The 18,406-nt window shown below is 40.6% G+C and overlaps 1 protein-coding gene across 2 annotated transcripts in view; it reads left to right on the forward strand.

Moving 5' to 3' along the window:
- FAM120A (family with sequence similarity 120A) overlaps window positions 1-18,406 on the forward strand; it is a 102,208-nt gene that overhangs the window by 21,777 nt on the left and 62,025 nt on the right. For both annotated transcript variants that reach the window (XM_016125370.2, XM_036239070.1), the window contains exons 4-5: window positions 15,884-16,012; window positions 16,726-16,822. In XM_016125370.2, coding sequence (XP_015980856.1) covers window positions 15,884-16,012; window positions 16,726-16,822 — 226 coding nt within the window. The remainder of the gene's footprint in view (window positions 1-15,883; window positions 16,013-16,725; window positions 16,823-18,406) is intronic.

The following is an 18,406-nucleotide window of genomic DNA, read 5'->3' on the forward strand; positions in this document are numbered from 1 at the left end:
ACAATTGTGGAATTGATATGAGCCACTAGGAAGCTTGGAGTTGTACATGTGGGTGGTTTCCTGTGATTTTTCCCATTTCTCTTTGCTGGGTAAATTGACTGTGACCTTCTCTCTACTATTAGTGTTATGCTCATAGTTGCAGTTTTTTAGACGGAGAATTGGCAAGTTGGGATGTAGACTGGCTCGGCAGCCTGGCCCTTAGTTCCTTGTAGTGAAGGAAAGGGGGGTTGCATGGAATGGTTTCCAAAGGCACTTTTTCCTGTAAAAGTCTGAGTTCTCTCAGAATTACGTTCCATCTTTCAACTGTTTTAAGTGGTGGTTAATTTCATACTGGAGTTTTTGCTTTTTAAATGAGAGCTATAAGTCCAAACGGAATGTCTTTCCTGACTGTCATCTTGTTCTTTACCACCTGAGAACCCCTTTTCTGTCCCACCTCTTACTACTATGTCATAGTATTTTCATTTTTATTCCAATAGTTCTTGGTTTGGGGATTTTCACTGCTGTTTGAAAGACAGTCTTTCTCCTTTTATTAGAAATGACTTGTTTTCTTTTGCTTTTTTGTCCTTTAAGGAGAAAAGCTTTTTATTTGCCATTTTCATTTATGAAATGCTATACATTTGTAATCTTGATTCTAAATTCTTAGGGATCCATTAGCATTTAGCAGATTGGGAAAGTACAGTCTGAAATCAGGTGGACTTAAAGGTATTTTGCTCAATAGGTTTGTGAAGCTGTATGCTTTTCTAAGTTGAGACAAAATAAAGGCTTGTTTCTTACAAGTTTTTTTTGTAGTTTTGTATAGTGGGGTGAGAGGCTCCCAGGATCCCAGACCATACGCGTAATGTACACTGAGCTGGCTTTCCTTCATGTGTCAGAAATTAGAAGTGAAGAGCTGTTTGAAGAATTATTAGAAAACTAACTCAGTCTGTTGACAGGTCACCAACAACATCATTGTTCTGTGTTTTCCCTAATTTTTTGGCAAGAAAAATATTTAGCATGTAAAAGGTTAAAATAGAAAATGTCTATCAGTATATCCACTACATTTTGCTGTGAAGGGTTTGTTTTTTAATTCAACTATTTGGAGGCATTATTCAGATACTTCACCTATGAAAACTTTTTATATCACCACCACCTAAAAATAAGGATAATCTCATTCCTATTACTATTATCACATCAATCTAATTAGCAATAATTCTCTAATGTCATTTAATTTTTTAAGTTCATATTCAAATTATTCCAGTTATTCCCTAAAAGTCATTTATAGCATTGTTTGTTTTTTTTAAAAAATAAGGATCCAATCATGTGTGTGTTAAATGTTAGCTGGGTGTTTTTATGGTGTAATAGAGAAGCAATCCAAAATAATTTTTCAGTGACTTGATAAGTTGTAGAGTTTTTAGTCATATTATAAAATGCAAGCACATCTAGCTTTGAATTTAAAAATTATAAAATTTTTATGTATTGACCTTTTATATACATTTTCTGTGAGGAACATCATTTTAGTCATCTTAACACAGATGATGGGAAATTTAATGTGACGATTCTTTTTCCCCATGAACATTACTGCTATGTAGAATTGTCTATATCCCATGTGCTCTTTAGTCTCTTCTTTTTCCTGGTTATGAATCTACATCTTTTGAAAATTTGGTTAGTTGTTGCTTATGGAACTTTCTCATGCTTTTTATTAGTTCTTTTTAACACAGTATGTAGTATATATAGCTTTTAAGGATATCTGATTTTGCATCCCCAAGTTCAAGTCTTCTTTAATTTGTTCTTTTTATCCTACTATATTTGTAGCATTTTGCGAAAGTCATATTTACTAGATTATTTTTTCACGAAGGGTTGGTGTTATACGAATTCATCTAATCAGTTCAGAGCATCCTGCCATGGAGTCCTCTCTGCCATCTCCTTTGTATTGGACAAACCAACTTGCAAGTTTTATGTAGGCCTTTCTCCTCTCCAGACCTCCTGCAAGTGTCATTCTCCTGTACAGTTATTCTGCCTCTGTATTGCTCTCCTGATATCACTGCCCAATTGTGATGAGTAGGTAGAAGAGACCCCCAGCCCATCTGTCCAGGCCAGGCCTAGCCCACTGTGTAGCCAATGACATGCTTCTTCCAAAGCCCCCTTGCTTCTGCCTCTTTTCAGAGCTCCATCTGAATCTCAGCTTTTGCACATCTCCCTTTATGATTTAAATATTCTGTAGTGTTTACAACTCTACTGTCCGATTCACTGAGTGTTCAGTCACCACCATTTACCGGCATTATCTTTCTCTCAGGCATCTGGATACGAGGGCAATCTATCAGTACAATAAAAATACTTTGTTTTAGATTTTTACCCAAAATATCCCTAACCTTATGTTTTTTAATATATTACTGTCTGCCACCAAAAGTCACTGAGTAGTCTTTTTTACAGGTGTCTTTTATAGACAATGTGGCCTTCTACCTGGGGGAAGAGGAACCCAGGCTGGTTCTGGGAGAGCAGCATGTCAGGGTCCCCAGGAACATGGAATGGCCATAAGGGTAAAGTTGGGGCACATGGCAGGGCTCGTGACCAGCCTTGGGATGAGGCGCCAGCTCAGAAGTAGTTCTTCTCCTCAGCTTTCCTGATGAGGTATATATGGGTGGTAGCTGTACCTACTACCCACCATCTAGCCAGCCTATGGTCCTCATACACTGTGCTTGGGCCCTGACTGGGTTTCAAATTATATTTGGAGACAGCTTCTAGAGAGAAGAGCAGCATAATTTCAGGTACTTTGAGGTTCTGTGGCATATCTGACATACTGCACAACCTTATTAGGGTGAGGTCAGTCATCAGATCCCCTCTGGAATTCTTTTTGAAAGTAAGTTGGATATAAATTATACATAAATAGAAAGATGGGCTTCATTTATTCTGTTCTGTCTTTTACGGAAGGCATTGTAGGAGGTGGTGGTTTGTCACTGTGGACCTTTCAAATAAGGAATTCCTGCTTCCCTATTAGTGTTAATTGAAGTGAACTCAATATACTCTCTTCTCAAGAAGTCATCCTATACTTTTATAAGAGCTGAGCAGCACTTTCAAAATCCGAGGATGTTTTGTGCTCTAGAGAAAATAATGTTAGGAGCCTAGAAGGTTGAGAGAAATCAAACATTAACAATGTGGATGTGAAAGCTACTTAGAATCCCACTCTTGGAATAAAACCACTTTTAACAGATTGCTATTTGATCCTCCAGTGTTTTTTAAAAATGTACATCCTATTTGTCATTAAAATGTCACCATCATCATGCACATGAGCTGCATATCCTTAATGGTCTCTGTGGAACTTCAGTGCATAGATTCACTATACTGGACTCTCAGTTTTTGGGTCATGGAAACCTGTTTTTAGTAAGAAGTTTCATTCTTTGCTCATTTTAAATTTATATGTGAAATCCTTAAATGGAAAACAAAATTTAACTCACAAGATTTTTATTTGTTTATGTCTCTCCATCAGTGCTTCCTTTCTTGTTTTCAGTTGGTTCTCAAGTGAAGGTGGAAAGTTTGAAATTCCAAGGAATCTGCTGGAATGGTTGGGACTCAAGAATAGCTTTTCTGTCTGTTTTACAGGTTGGGGGTGGGAGGGTTCTCATGTCACATTGCTAGGAAAGGGGCAGTGTCTTGAGAGGGATTTGTGCTTCCTAATTATTACAGGATTGATTTCAGCTCAGCTCCTCCCATGAGAGACTGGCCTGCCAGCAGAATTCTTCCTGAGTGAGCTGGAATGCATGGCTGTCCAGAAAGAGCAAAACCAAGGTCAGCAAGGGGATACTGAAAAATATAGTATTTATTAGTGCCTGACTTCTGATGCCTTGGTGAGAATCAAGGAGACAAAGGGAAGCTTACTCTTGGGACTTCTGCTCTCTGTGTGTCTTCTCATGACCTGGAATCTTCTAGTTTTATGATAAATAAGCAGCATATTCTTAGTTTTAAAAATAAGTGCACATTTTCCAGCATATTCTCCCGCCGTGGGTCCAGAACCTCCACACTGTCTGTAACTAGTCCTTTTTCATCACTCATGACAGGAAGAGATTGCTCCTATTGAAAATGTGGGTCTCGTGGCATTTTTTTGACTTCATGCCTTGCCCAAGACTTGCCAGTGGTCTCTGTACACCAAACACTCTGAGGCACCTCGCCCAGAGACATCACCTTTCTTGAGACCTTACAAATCTGAGACCAGAAGGACATGTGACAAAGTTGGGACTTGCCAGCTAATTACTTCTAAAACTACCATTCTTGATTAGAAAGCTCTTTTTTCTTTTTTTTTTTTTTTAGTAACAGCTTTATTGAGATATAATTCACACATCATAAAATCTACCCCTTTAAAGTATACAATTCAGTGTTTTTAGTTTCACAGAGCTATGCAACCATCATCACTATCTAATTATAGAATATTTCATCAAAAGAAACCCTGTGCCTATTGGCAATCACTCCCCACTTTTTTCTCTCCTGGCACCCCTTGGCAGTCACTAATCTAATTTCTCTCTTTGCCTCTTCTGGACATTTTATATAAGTAGAATTATGTGACCTCTTGTGTTCGACTTCTTCAGTGAGCATGTTTTCAAGGTTCATCCATGTTTTAACATGTATCAGCACTTCATTCCTTTTTATGGCCAGATAATATTTCACCGTATAGCTACACCTGCCACAGTTAATCCTTTAAGTGATTGGACATTCAGGTTTTCACCTTTTGGCTGCTGTGAATATTTGTGTGCAAGTCCTCGTATGGACCTGTGTTTTCATTTCTCTCAGGTGTATACTTAGGACTGGAATTGCTGGTTAAGTAGTAACTCTGTGCTTAACTTTTTGAGGAACTACCAGATTGTTTTCCACAGCGGCTACACCGTTTACAATTCCTCCCAGCACTGTATAAGGGCTCTGATTTCTTTGCGCCCTCATCAGCACTTGTTATTGTCTGTTGTTTTGTGTTTAGCCATTGTGGGGGTGCGGTGTGATTTGGTGATGTTGAGCCTCTTTCCTTTTGCTCACAGGCCATTTATATGTGTCTTCTTTGGATAAGTGTCTATTCAGATCCTTTGTCCATTTTTAAGTTGGGTTGTCTTTTTATTACTGAGTTGTAAAAGGGTTTTTTTAAAAATATATCCTGAATCTATGTATACATGATTTGCACATACTTTCTCTAATTCCGTGGTTGTCTCTACTTTCTTGATGGGGTCCTTTTGATAACTCTTTCAAGACTTAGGCCATTTAAATGGATTACCTTTTACTGCACCTACTTACTCCACTCAGTCACTTTTAAAGCTTTGGTGACCTTATCAGTCTTTCCCCCATTGCCTTCCAGAATCCTCTGTAAGTTCAGTGTGTTGGAGCTTGCCCGCAGACATGTTCTTTGTCTCCCTTAACTTCAGTGATCTGCCTTCTACTGTACTATGGACTTCTGGGCCCAGAGTCATGTACTGGGTCTTCTTCCAGAAAAGCTTTGTTTCCTGTCTTAACCTTTGCTATCTCTTCTCCCCTATGCTACTGTTGCCTTCTACCTTTAGTAGTCTCACAAGCTGACACTTTTGTTTTAGGCCCTCTGCAGGGCCCTCTGCCCACTTTCTCACAGTTTCTCCTTCCCTAGCCAGCCTGGACCTCCTGGTAGGTCACTTTGAACTGGTTGTACCAGTAGTACTCTTTCCTGTTCCTTGTTCCTTGTTCCTTCTTCCCTGCCCAGCAACACCCCCTCTGCCCCTCACCCTAGGTAGATGCTATGGTAAGCATGTCTGCAGCAAACGGCTGAACTGATGGATGCCACTGCAAATTTATGGTCTAAGTTAAAGATGGAGCTTAATAAATATAGAGAGGTACTGTGTTCATGGATCAAAAGACCATATGAATTTGCTACATTTATTTGTTATATAGATTTACTGCATCTTTACTACATCTTAATCAAAATCCTGGCAAGCTTTTTTTTTTTGGTAGAAATTGAAAAGCTGACTTTAAAATTCCCACGAATTGCAAAGGACCTAGAATAGCAACAAAAATGTTGAAAAGGAAGAACAGAGTTTTAGGACTTAATGTTACCTAATTTCAAGACTCATTTTAAACTATAATTATCATCTCAGTGTGGTACTGACATAAGAGTACTCATGTAGCTCAGTGAATCCGAATTGAGTCTAGAAGTAAATCGACACATACATGGTCAGTTATTTTTGCCAGAAATCCCAGGGTAACTAAATGGGGGAAAGGATAGTTTTTACAATAACTTCATATCCATATGCAAAAATAAGAATATAAAAATTAACTCTGAAAGAAAATGAAAGAGAACATCTTTTTGACTTGAGTTAGACACAGATTTCTTGTTAAGAGAATGGAAAGCAAGCAACAGAGTGAGAGGAGCTGTTTGCAGAATGTATCTGTGGTTGGGGACTTGTATCCAGAATGTGTAAAGGAGAGCATGGTAAGAAGATACAACCCAACAAAAACAGATGGGGGAAGGTTTTGAACAGACATTTCGCAGAATGTTCAATAAGCACACTGAGAGATGCTCTGTGTCATTAGGGAATGCAAGTTAACGCCACAGATGCACTGTGACCACTAGAATGGGCCAAATGATGAGACTGATGATGCCCTGTGTTGGGAGGTATCAATTACTCGCAGCTCTCAGATAGTGCTGGTGGTAAGTAGAATGGTCACTTTGAAACAGTCTGGCAGTTCTTAACAAAATTTAGCATACACCAACCATATAACCCAGCAGGCTTATTCCTGGGCATTTACTCATGAGAAATGAAATCATATTTCACACAAGACTTGAACCTGAGTGTCCTGGTAGTTTTATTAATTGTAGCCTCAAATAAACGAAGCCATATGTCTGTCAGCTGATGAGTGGATGAATAAACTGTCAGTCATACTGTGAGATGCCGATAGCAGTGAAAGGAACTAACTACTTGTCTTGCACTATGTATGAATTTTAAAAGCGTTATCTTAAATGAAAGTCAAACAGAAAGGAAATATCTAGGATTGCTTTTAAGTAAAACCCTGGAAAAGGCAGAACTTTAGTGATAGATTAGTGGTTCCCTGGGGCTGGAAATGGAAGGAGAACAAGGAACTACTTGGGGTAATGTGAACATAATATTTCATGATTGTGGTGGTGGTCACACTAATGTGTGCATTTGTCAGAACTCGATGAATTCTGTGCTTAAAATTGATCGATTTTCTTGCATGTAAAATATCTCAATAACAATGATTTATAAAATTTGTGATCTCAGACTTGAACCAGGCTATCAGTGTCAGCAGTTAATCTCTTTACTCCCCTTTTCATCTGTCTTAAAGTTATTATTCTCTTCAGATCTCTCTTAAGTTGCACACTGCTTTCTGGCACAGATCCTTTATCCGAGGATGGTGAGATCTTCCTCAGCTTCTTGTTGCCTGTCTCCATTCTTCTTCATCCATACCCATTTTTCCAGCCAGAGAATAGCCTATCCTGACATTCTGGAGCCATTCTGGAACGCACTCAGGGACCCCCCTGTGCTCTTCATCATGGCAGCCCCTTTTCTCCTGTGTGGCCAGCCCCCTTTTCTCTGCAGTTGACCCTCAATTTGTAAATTCAGTCCTGTCTTTCTCACATTCTCCTAGTTCCCTTCTCATGTGCGAATCCACTGAGGGTGGCCTCCTGTAATGTCTCCAGCAGCTTAACCCCTGCACTGAATTTGGGCCACCCCAGTGAGCCTTTGTCTAATGCTATTGATGACTCAGTTAACAGGTTTGAGGAATGGCTTTCAGCCTCCCTGGGGCACTTGGGACTGTCAGCTGTCCTGCTCTTCTCTCTCTGCCTTGCTTCCTACACCCTAGCACTGTTCTCTGTCCATCATGTGCCTCATTCTTTCTTTAACCCCCATGTGAGCTGGCCGCTTCTGGTTGTGTATGTATCACAGGACACCCTGCTGCAGCGCTCATGTTTTCTTTCTGGCACATCTCAACTACCATATCTGTGTTAATGACTTTCCAGTATACTTCTCCCAGCGAGACCCCTTGCCTCAACTGCAGGGTGCATTCCACTGTCCACCAGGCTTCTCTATGTAGGCACTCCACCTGTGCCCCAAATTGGACATTTCTAATTCAGAAAGGTCATCTCTAAATGGATTTATCCTTCTGTGCTTTATTTTTCAGCTAGTGGTACCACTGTGCCTGCAGTCATCCAAGGTAGAATTTGGGGATTATCTTGAGTTCTTTCTCTCCCTGCAGCTACTGTCACCTTACCTGATTTGCTCGTCCTCTCTTTCCCAACCACACCAGTGTTGTCCCAGGGGCTGTGTATGGTTTTCTGCCTTTATGCTCATTTTCCGTCTTTCTGACATTTAGGCCTGACTTCATACCCATTGACTGTCTTTCTCAGACTCCCTTCTTAGACAATTAGGGGTTTGGGTTTCGTGGATCTGTTTTTTTGGTTTGTTGGTTTTGTTTTTTAAGTTGGGAGGACTACTGTGCTGTTGCCAACTTTTAATTGTTCTAAATAAGAATATTAGAAGAAGAATAAACTCACCATCTACCATTATTTCATAGAAAAGGACATTTCAAACTAAAAGATGCATAATTTAGAAGATAAGAGTGCAGTGGCCAAGTGTGCAGTCTGCAGGTTTGGATTATGGCCCAGCTACTCACCTGGTTGTCTCCTGTGAATGCCTTAGTAACTAGTTCCTCTGTCAAATGAGGACACTCAGAGTGCACCTCCTGGTGACTTCGTGAGGATTAAATGAAGCAATGCATGCCAAGGGCACATAGCACTAAAAAATATTAGAATATTCCCTCGGGAGAGGAACACAACCACAGGACACTGCAGCAGATACCCCTGCAGGCGGGAGCCCAGGCTCACCTACCTTCCCTCAGGGTCTGCTGGTGCTCCTTGCTCAGAAAACGGGATGCAACTTCTCTTTGCTTAGTTTTATTATGTTAAATACTTCAAATTTTCTGTGAAATACTTCAATGTATGTGCATAGCAATTTCTACCTGCAGAGCTATGATTACATTTAACACTATTTGTGCTTAATTCCATTTTAGCAGTCTTTTCATAGCTTTATTTAGGTGAATATATGTAATATTGATATCACTCATAACTTCAAGAATCTCAAGGGTATGACCATTGGTGGTTACCTAACAGCTATGGTGTTTAAAGGTTTTCCTCAATCTTAACTTCTTAGTAGAAAACACCAAGCCTCGGGATGTGGTTTTAGAGCTGGAAGAGCCCTTTGCACAGCTTGGTTTGGTCTGGCTTTGAGACTGATCTGAGAACACTGCTACTGGGGATGATGTGGAAGCCTCTTTCTTTCCTTGGCTTTTCTCCAACAAGGATATGAGCTTCCCGAAGTAGGATGCCAGAGAGCTGCTGCATATTCTTGTTTTTTAGTGCAGGAGTGAATGTTGACCAAATCAGGTTTCTTATTTCCTTATCTGAAGTTGCTAAGTTTCAGAGTATTTCTGAGTGACAGTGAAGTGTGGATCAGGTTCTTCTCCTTCAGCAGTGACATTATGTGAAACTCATGTTTGTATTCTCTTGCATTTAAATGAGCTGTCAAGAGATAGCTTGGGAGTAGCAGCACCAGTAATCTCAAATCATTTTGCCTGGCATTTCATTAGCACACAAACTCCATAGAGATTGAGTGACCAAGTGGACTTCAGAGATCAAGCCAGATGTACTGCATATAAGCATGCAAAAGACTGAGAGTGACTGTAGTATTCATGCTTTGGGATTCTGTACTGTCCTTATTGTTGTCCTATAACTTTGTAATGAGTACTTAGTCTTTAGATGATAAGAAATTAAACAACCTTAGCACTTGTGGAAATGTACATGATGTATGGATAACATTTATATGAAGTTTGGATGCAGTTGGGAGAGATGATCAAGGGATTTTTTGTTCTTGTTTTCTTAGTCAAAATTTATTTCAGTCTTATCGAAGTAATAGCAATTTTTTATTATATATATATACTGCTAATAAAACTTTTTGAAAATGTAGATGCTATTACCTAATCCCTTACAGCACACTATAAAGCAAAATAAAATACCAGTGAACTTTGACATACTTAGGAGGACATAATTGGCAGCAAGAGAATTGTTTTGTAACTACAGTACCATTCAAACAAAGCAAACACGAATCTGTTTTTATACTTTGCATGTTTATTTTTAACTTTGCTTCATTCTTTCAGGTATTTGGATTTCTAACATTGTTAAATTTTTAAAGATCTTTTTAAAGAAAATATTTTAAGTCACAAATTGTCTACTATGAATTAATATCCTGTAAAATAAAGCATCCAACTAAATGCACCCATTTTCCCTACTCCAGCATCAGTTCTAGACAGCATTTAAAAATGTACTTCATAAATATTTTTACTAAAATCAGATGTCTACATCACTTAATGTTGGCAAAAAATGAATTGTCACCACCTGTGAAGTTATGCTCTACACAGACTTCACCCCTCACACACAGTCTACTGAGCAGTGTTGTAGTTTGCTGTTTCAGGGGCTTTATTTGTGGCTTTAGTTTCCTGAACATCTGAAGATTTCAAATTTCTGCCAGTATAAAGAAAAAGACTTTAGTGGCCAAAAATCATATACTCTGTATAAGGGAAAATACATAGGATGAGGATTATTTGAGAAATAAGTGATACTTTATAGCTTTTCCCAGGCTACAAGCACTGTTTAGCCTGACATTATATTATATATGCACACACATCTATGACAGAGTTTAATTGGCTTTTAGTTTCTTGTGTGTGGGGGGGGGTGGTGGCTAACTCTTGTATTAAGAAACTGTTATTCATCTAAATCACGTGGCAAACCTGATGCCGCCATTCTTTTCCTAAAGATCCAACACAGATGTGCTTGCTCATCCTTGTTCACAGAGTGACAGGCATAGAACAATGAGGATAGATTCAGGCTCCTGTCAGTGCATTAATGTAAGGTTTTAAAGGATAAAAAGTGAAAAAATTTTTGAACAAGAATATCTTTAAAAGAGAGGAAAAGTGTTTTTCAGCACCTGTAGATTTGGAAAATGCTTCTTTGTCTTAAACAAAAATGTTCTGAATGGGGTTTTGAAACCACTTAGAACTGGAACAGGGTCTATAAAATAATGGACCATAGTACATTGGTTTGACCTCTTGAAATAAATTGCTAGTTAAAACAAAATTTCACAGGTCTTCATGTCTATAGTGTGTCCATGTATTATACAATAAAAATGCAATATCTGGATTTTTCCCAGGTCTATAATAAACCACCAAATCCGTTGAATGCATTTCCTTTTGTAAGCCAGCACATTCTGTAGACATGCAGACCCTGAGCATCTACCAAGGAAGTGAGCTTCTCGCCTCTGATGGGACACCTGCCATTTTATTAGAAACATTTCATTTCATCATGTGAAAGTTAAGACCCTTTCCGATTATCCTTTCTAGTGGTACATTTTTTAAAGCTTAGGAGAGTTTTAATCAACATATCACCTCAAAGAGAATATTGGATTTTAATTGAATCCTTTGCCACTGTGGAATGGTGGGTAATTTGAGTTTAAATATAATATAATATAGTAACTACTTTGTACTATTTAAACAAATTCACAGACATAGAAAAATATTTGTTTTTTAAAGCATAACCAAAATGAGACAAGATTATAAGCAATAAAATGCTAGAAAATAGTAAAAATTGTTTGCTTTTTTCAGGGACCCTTCATTATTTTGCTTTTAGGAATGTGAAAGAGATTATCTTTTGAGTTTCAGACTTTCTTATAATGTAGATGTTTCTTAGGTCCTGTGCAGTACCCCTTGAGTTGCTGAAATAATACATGGAAGTCAGGGACTCTAAAGAATCAGAGGTTCTCTCTGGCACTAGCTGCAGAGCAGACTGCCTGTGGGCATCTCTTTGAGAGTCTGTGTGGTGGGGCTTCTGAAGACACTCTTGAGTTCCTACAATGTGGGTCTACCCTGTGCTCATACCACTTGGGGTTATTTCCACCCAGCACTAGAACAGTGGATATGTGGCCATACCTTCCTCTTGTTCAGGTAGTTAGCACTCATGTCCCTCTGCTTGGAGATGTGTGAGGCCCACACTGCTTGGCTGGGGCAGAAATGTGGCAATTGTCTGGGCAGGCCTGGGAGAATGGTCAGCCAGGTGCTTGTAGGCATATGTGCCCTGGACCTGAGCCCCAATCCAGCCCCGGGACTCCTCAGGGGTTCATAATTAAATACAAAGTAAAAGCTGTGAGGAGTGGCAAACAGAACAGGGGATTGTCATCAGTGGCAGAGCGGGGCTCCTGCTGGCTTAGGGATCCTGATCTGACAGAGAGGCAAGACTGATGGAGGTGGAAGGACCAAGCAGCATGGGCCAAATCCTGGGTAGAACTGCCCTCACTGAGTACCTTCCACACCATTCTCTACTGTCTGCAGCCTATAGGTGACAGCACTGCACATTTTTCAATAGGAAATTGGGGGAAAGATAAAAATTAAGGGAAATATTTCACAAGGGGATATTTTGTGTGGAGGCACTTAGCATCAATTTCTGCACAAACAGGATCTATTTATTATTTAATTATTATTCCTCGAAGCAAATAGGTGAGTTTACACAATATCTTGGAAATCTTTTCCAGCTCCAAATTTTTGTTTTTTTACTTGCAAAGCAAGTAACTAACAATTATCGAAATTGCTACAAAACAGCATAAAAAGACATAAAAAGGCAGTTAATCATAAATATTTGCCTTTTAATTAAACAGAATTTGCTTTCTATCCTTGGAGTTAGAAAATATGTTTCTAACTCTAATTTAAATATGTTGCAATTTATTTGACTGTTGGTTTTTCCTAACTTTAAACTTTTGAGATAAAATAAAAACAAAACTTCTCAAAGAAAAGAAAAGAAATGGAACTCCCATTAAAATATTTTGAAGCCCATCTTGAAGCAGCAAATACTTCATTTATTTGGTTTGAGTGTTAATTTTGTTTTTATGAATAGACAAGGACTCTCCTGTGTAGCCTCTGCTGCAATGGGGTGAGCCAGATGTTATTCTGGAGTATCTTTGGAAAGCAACATAAAGGTGGTGGCATTTTTTTGTGGTCAACAAGTCTCAATGCGTTTTTTTCCTCTCCAGTTTAAAGTATGTAGGATGTGTGTAAAGATACAAGGACTCATATTTAAAGTGGCCAGGATTTTTAGGGGTTTTTTTTCTTTCCCCATTTAATTCGTCCTATTGCCGCTCAGTTTCTAATAAGAATGTGTGATGTCCCCAATGGCAAGGCTTTAAAAGAAAGTACAAATTAAAAGTTATTGAAAGTGTCAAAAAAGTTTAATAAATTAGATGTTTGTAAACATATCCATACTTAAATATACCAGGAGTCTTTAACTACTAAATGGAGTTCTATGGTAAATCCTTTGGTAAAATTTAGTACCATCAAAGTTTAGGAATTATTTAATGTGCTCATTCTTCCTAAGTTAAAGCCTCTCGTGTCTAGTGAGGCCCTCCATGTGTGCCCTGTGATGCTGCATGCTGTCACTCTGGCTTTCCTGAGGTGGGCTGGGACAGGGCCTCCATGTCACTACCACCAGGTTTTGCCCTGAGGATGAGGAAGACAGGAATTCAGTCTGAGTTAGATTTAGAAGGCTACATTAGGAATGAAGCAGGGAGGATGAGGGGTGCGTGGGTACGAGGAAGAAGTCCAGGCCATGGGGAAGTTATAAAGGATGCAAGTTTATGGTGGTCTTAATTAGCCACTGAGAAGGACTTAGATGCTCTTTAATTGTAGGATTGCTCACTTCGAGGATATTTTAGCCACAGTGTTGTGGGGGCGAGTAGTGAAGGTAGTGAAGGGTATTCATAGGAACAAAAGCAATGAACTCTCATTTTCACTTGAGGTAGGTGGGACAGTAAGCAGCTGCCTAGTCATTTGTGGTGTCCCGGTGTCAGGGTGCACACCCCTAGGAGAGGCAGCTTGCACCACCCCACTAGCTCCCCACCCTTGGGGGAAAGCCCCTTTTATATTTTGGCCTTTTTATATCTAGAAAGTTCTGTTCTTACCATGTTAATTGTCCTTTAATTGTTCTGTGTGTAAAATCCTTATAAGATGACCAGCCTTTCTAGCATCATGTACAACATAAATAGGTGATCCTAGACTTTTGGAATGCTACAACGTGTAGCTAACAAGCCCCCGACTGTAGTTAGAGAGCCTCAGGCACGGCTGTCCCTGTGGCTCTGCTCCTATGTGTGCTCACTGAGGTGAAAATGCCGTATTCCAAGCCAAGTGTAGGACACTCATGGTTGATGTACTGACTCCCTATTCCTGGCCCTGCCACCAGCTGGCCCTCTGCTTGCCCTGCCATGAGAAAGGTAAACACTCTGAAGGTGGGGAGTAGACAGAACTTCCATGTCTCTCAGACTGGCTGGAACACTCTGTTCCAGGGTCTTCCTCACTGAGGAGCAGGTGCGTGTCAGGTTTTTCATTTTTACATGGGGGAATTAGATTTCTAGGAATGTGCTTGTGATCCACATCCACAGACCTTGCAGTGGTCCTTGGCAGTTCATCATGTGGGATTTACTTCCTAGGAGAGGGGAGCAGCTGCTCAGACACAGGAAACATTGTTTCAAGAAAAAACTTTTTTTTTTAAAAGGAAATTGAATATGCTCTTGTGCACCTGAAAATCTGCATGATAATAACAGAAGTGTTAAATACCTGTTTCTCCAAAGGTTTCTTCCATGCCATTTGCTTAGGGTGACTTTTCCTAATTTTTTTCTTTTTTTTCTGTTCTTTTTTTTTATTTGGTGTCTCAGCACAACAGAAATAAATTATCTTGCAGTTCTAGAGGTCACAAGTCCAAAATGGGTCTCACAGCTGAAATCAGTGTGTCAGCAGGACCACAGTCCTCCTGGAGGCTCAGGGAGAGTGTTTCCTACCATTTTTAGTTTCTAGAGGTTGCCACATGCCCTGGCTCATGGCCTTTCCTCGACTGTGAAAGCCAGCAATGGCTGGTGGAGTCATTACATCTTGTCTCCGACACCAGCTTTTTGCCTCCTTTTCACATTGGAGGACCCTGTGATGACATGGAGCCCGTCTGAATAATTGAGGGTAACAGGCTTGGCCTGAAGTCAGCTGACTGCCTTGGAACATACCACATTCACACCGGTGGTAAGCAGGGATGCAAAGCTCTGGAGGCGCAAGGCCTTTAGATCTTTTTGCCCACTTTTTTATTTGTATGATCTTCATGACTAAATAGGAAATAAAGATGTCATTTTGTGCTATCATTCAGTTGTTTTTTAATTGCTGGAAACAAAGTTATTACCTGATTCATCTTTAAGAACAAGGGTATAACTATAATTGTATCATAAATTAAGATTATTTTCGCATACGATTTTTAGTTTTTATCAAAACTTTTTTTAAAAAAAGACTTTACTTACCTTTTTCTACTATCAACTATTCTAGGACAATAAAATACTCCTACACTTTATCCTACGTGTTTTTCGCCAGCTATGTCCCTCATTAGGCAGGGATACCGGTTTCCTCCCCCTCAGAACTGACCTTGGCTTTCTTTAGTGGACTTAGGCACGTGGGACTGGGCCTGGCACAGCCTCTTGCTGGCTAATGTTCAAAGAAAGGAAGTGTCTAGGGCTCAGGCTTCTCCATTCTGTGTGCCAGCTCTTACGGGGAGCAGGATCCCAGGCTTGGATCTGATTGCGGGTAGGTCACAGACTTGGTCTTAGAAGTAATGAAAGGCTGTCAGATGCTCCTTAACCTAACTGGGCTGTATTTCAACAACTGAAAGGGAGACCTAGGGCTCGAACCTCAGAGCACCAGAGTTTTGGGGCCAAGAGCTCACAGATGGGTAATAACTGGGCCCTTAAAAGGAAATACCACGTGGAAATTCTGAGCCCTGTGTTTGAAATTAATGTGTTGACACGTGTGCTTATTTTCTCAGGTCCGGGCCCACCAGCTGGTCTTGCCCCCATGTGACGTGGTGATCAAGGCCGTGGCTGACTACGTCCGCAACATTCAGGACACCTCAGACTTGGATGCCATAGCTAAAGATGTTTTCCAGCATTCTCAGGTAGAAATGCAGGCTCCTGGGTATCACTTTGCATAGTGCCGTGTGCTGGGTTTGGAACGGGCTTGAGAGGTACATGCCGACTGGCCACGTCCAGGAGTGCTTGCCTGGCTGTGAGGCCTCCATGCTGGCGGGGAGGTCTAGGCTAGCATCTCACCTGATTACTTTAGCCTCTCCTCTGGCCTGCACAGAGGAGGGATTGAGAGAGACAAATGATAGGGTCTCTGCTGCTCCTTAAATCTCCATCATAACTTAATACGATTTCTACTGAAAAGACAGATGTATCAAAGGGGTCAAATGGGACTATGAATCTCTGACTTATCCTTCCCTTCAGGTGATGGAAAGTAAGGAATTCAAGGGATCAGGGTTAGTAAAAGAGGTGACGTTTGTGAGATTTCCTTCTCTGCTCCCTGAGGCTCTAAAACCACGGCCCCACTTGCTGGACATGGAAAGTAAAATCTCTCCTGGCAGCACCAGGGATCTGGCCAGGAGAAGTTGAGGGCTGCATTTCAGAGCCTAAGTCTCTGATTTTCACTTCAGATTCTGTGTTAACTGCGTTGCTCTATTGATTTTCCTTGAAGATTTTGATATTATTCTAAACTCTTATCTAGCTTGAAAAGCTACAGATTATTATTCATGTATTGAGTTATAAAATGTGTTGAAACAAACGACCAGTGGCATGTTAATTTACAAAGGTTGTCCTACATTTATTTCAGTCTAGAACAGATGACAAAGTTATTCGATTTAAGAGAGCAATTGGATATTATTCAGCGACTAGTAAGCCTGTGGCATTTCACCCACCACACTACATAGGTAAGTAAATCAAGGCCTCTGTGATGTATGCTGACCATGCAATATCTAAAGAGATTTAAGTATTCACCTGATAACTTTGTAGGCTTCTTCTGTTGAGATGATATTTGTGCAGTTATACGAATAAGTGTAGCCGAACCTCCTAAACAGACTCATTAGTAATCCTGGAAAGCTTTAAAGATCAAGAGGAAACTTTAGAGACTTACGAAAGTGGAGGAGAAAAGCAAGGCCATGAGGACCAAGGTTGTAGGTGGTGGTGATGCCAAGATTTCTGTGTTTCCAAAGTGTCCTCTTGCAGAGTATGCCAAGGACATAGAAGACCCTCCAGATCTACAGATGCCTTCATAAATTCAAGGATGTGTGTCTGTTTTTGTTGCCCCTCCCAAAGGCCAGATTTAACTCAAAAGTATTGAAATTGAAGAATAACAACAATTATAAACTGTTCTCCTGAAGCCTGCTTCATAGTGACTATCTCATGGAAGGTTGGAAAGCACTGACCAAAAGTACTAGCCTCCTTCCAGAGTCAGGATGCCTTTCTTGGGGTCAAGAGCAATAAAGCTATGAGAAATCGTTGTGGTATGCTCACTTCATATATGAAAATGACATGTTCCTGAGACTCTCAGAGGAATTAGACTTTTTACTGGTTTCAGAAGATTAAGCCTAGGGTTGAAAATGTTCCTGATAGTTGTCCTTTACATTCATTCACTTGTTCAAGCACAGTGCCAACATGTGCTGTGTACATGGTGGGCACAGAGATAAAAGGCAAGTGCTGGCTGTTGATGGCTTTCCTTGTGAGATGGATAACGGACCGTGAGTATGGACGGCCCTGCTGCCACAGGACCAAAGGGAGTGGAGGCAGTGGGTGCAGGCCAAGTCCTCTGTTGCCCCCTCCCCCACCCCCATTGTGATTGTGGTTATCACAGAGGCATCCCTGTGGAACAGATGCTTGCTCTTCTGCTGCCCTCCCCCGCTTCAGAGAAGTGTTTAAAAAATGTCCACCGGCCTATGCCATTCCCTGTCCCATTTGGAGCAAACTCCCAGTTGTCTCCCCTGCTCACTCGCCATCTGGCTCCTGTTGCCTGCTGCCTTCTGCCTCTGCCCGTTGGTCTCTAGGTCCTGGCTTTGTTCCTGCTTGGAGTGTGCCGCAGTGGCTTCTGCCCTTGGGCCTCCCTTGGCACCAGCTCTGGGCCTAGAGCTCTCTCCCTGACTTCCTGTGCTTGGGACATTTCAATTTCCAAGATCCAGGCTTTGCCGTCATTTCTCTGAGGCCTTTTGTGACTGGCTGAGCTATATCAGTCACCAGGCTATCACCAGGTCACCTCACTTTAATTCTCTGCACATTTCCTCACACCTATCTCCCACTCCTAAGGATGTCAAGTCTGGAGGAGCCAGGACTTTGCCTGCCACCTTCTCTCTTATACCCCCAGTGGGCAGGGATTTGACTGAATGACTTAATCCACAAAATGTCGTTGAATTAAGAGAGTGAAATAATTGGATGTGATTTAGGATTATTCTTGGAAAGTGGGGCAGAGGTTGCTGAAAGGAGACTCAATACCGTATGTTACTTTAATTGAAGTGAGACATGAT

The sequence above is a fragment of the Rousettus aegyptiacus genome, unplaced genomic scaffold (assembly GCF_014176215.1).
Source record: "Rousettus aegyptiacus isolate mRouAeg1 unplaced genomic scaffold, mRouAeg1.p scaffold_m13_p_3, whole genome shotgun sequence".
Lineage (NCBI taxonomy): Eukaryota > Metazoa > Chordata > Mammalia > Chiroptera > Pteropodidae > Rousettus > Rousettus aegyptiacus.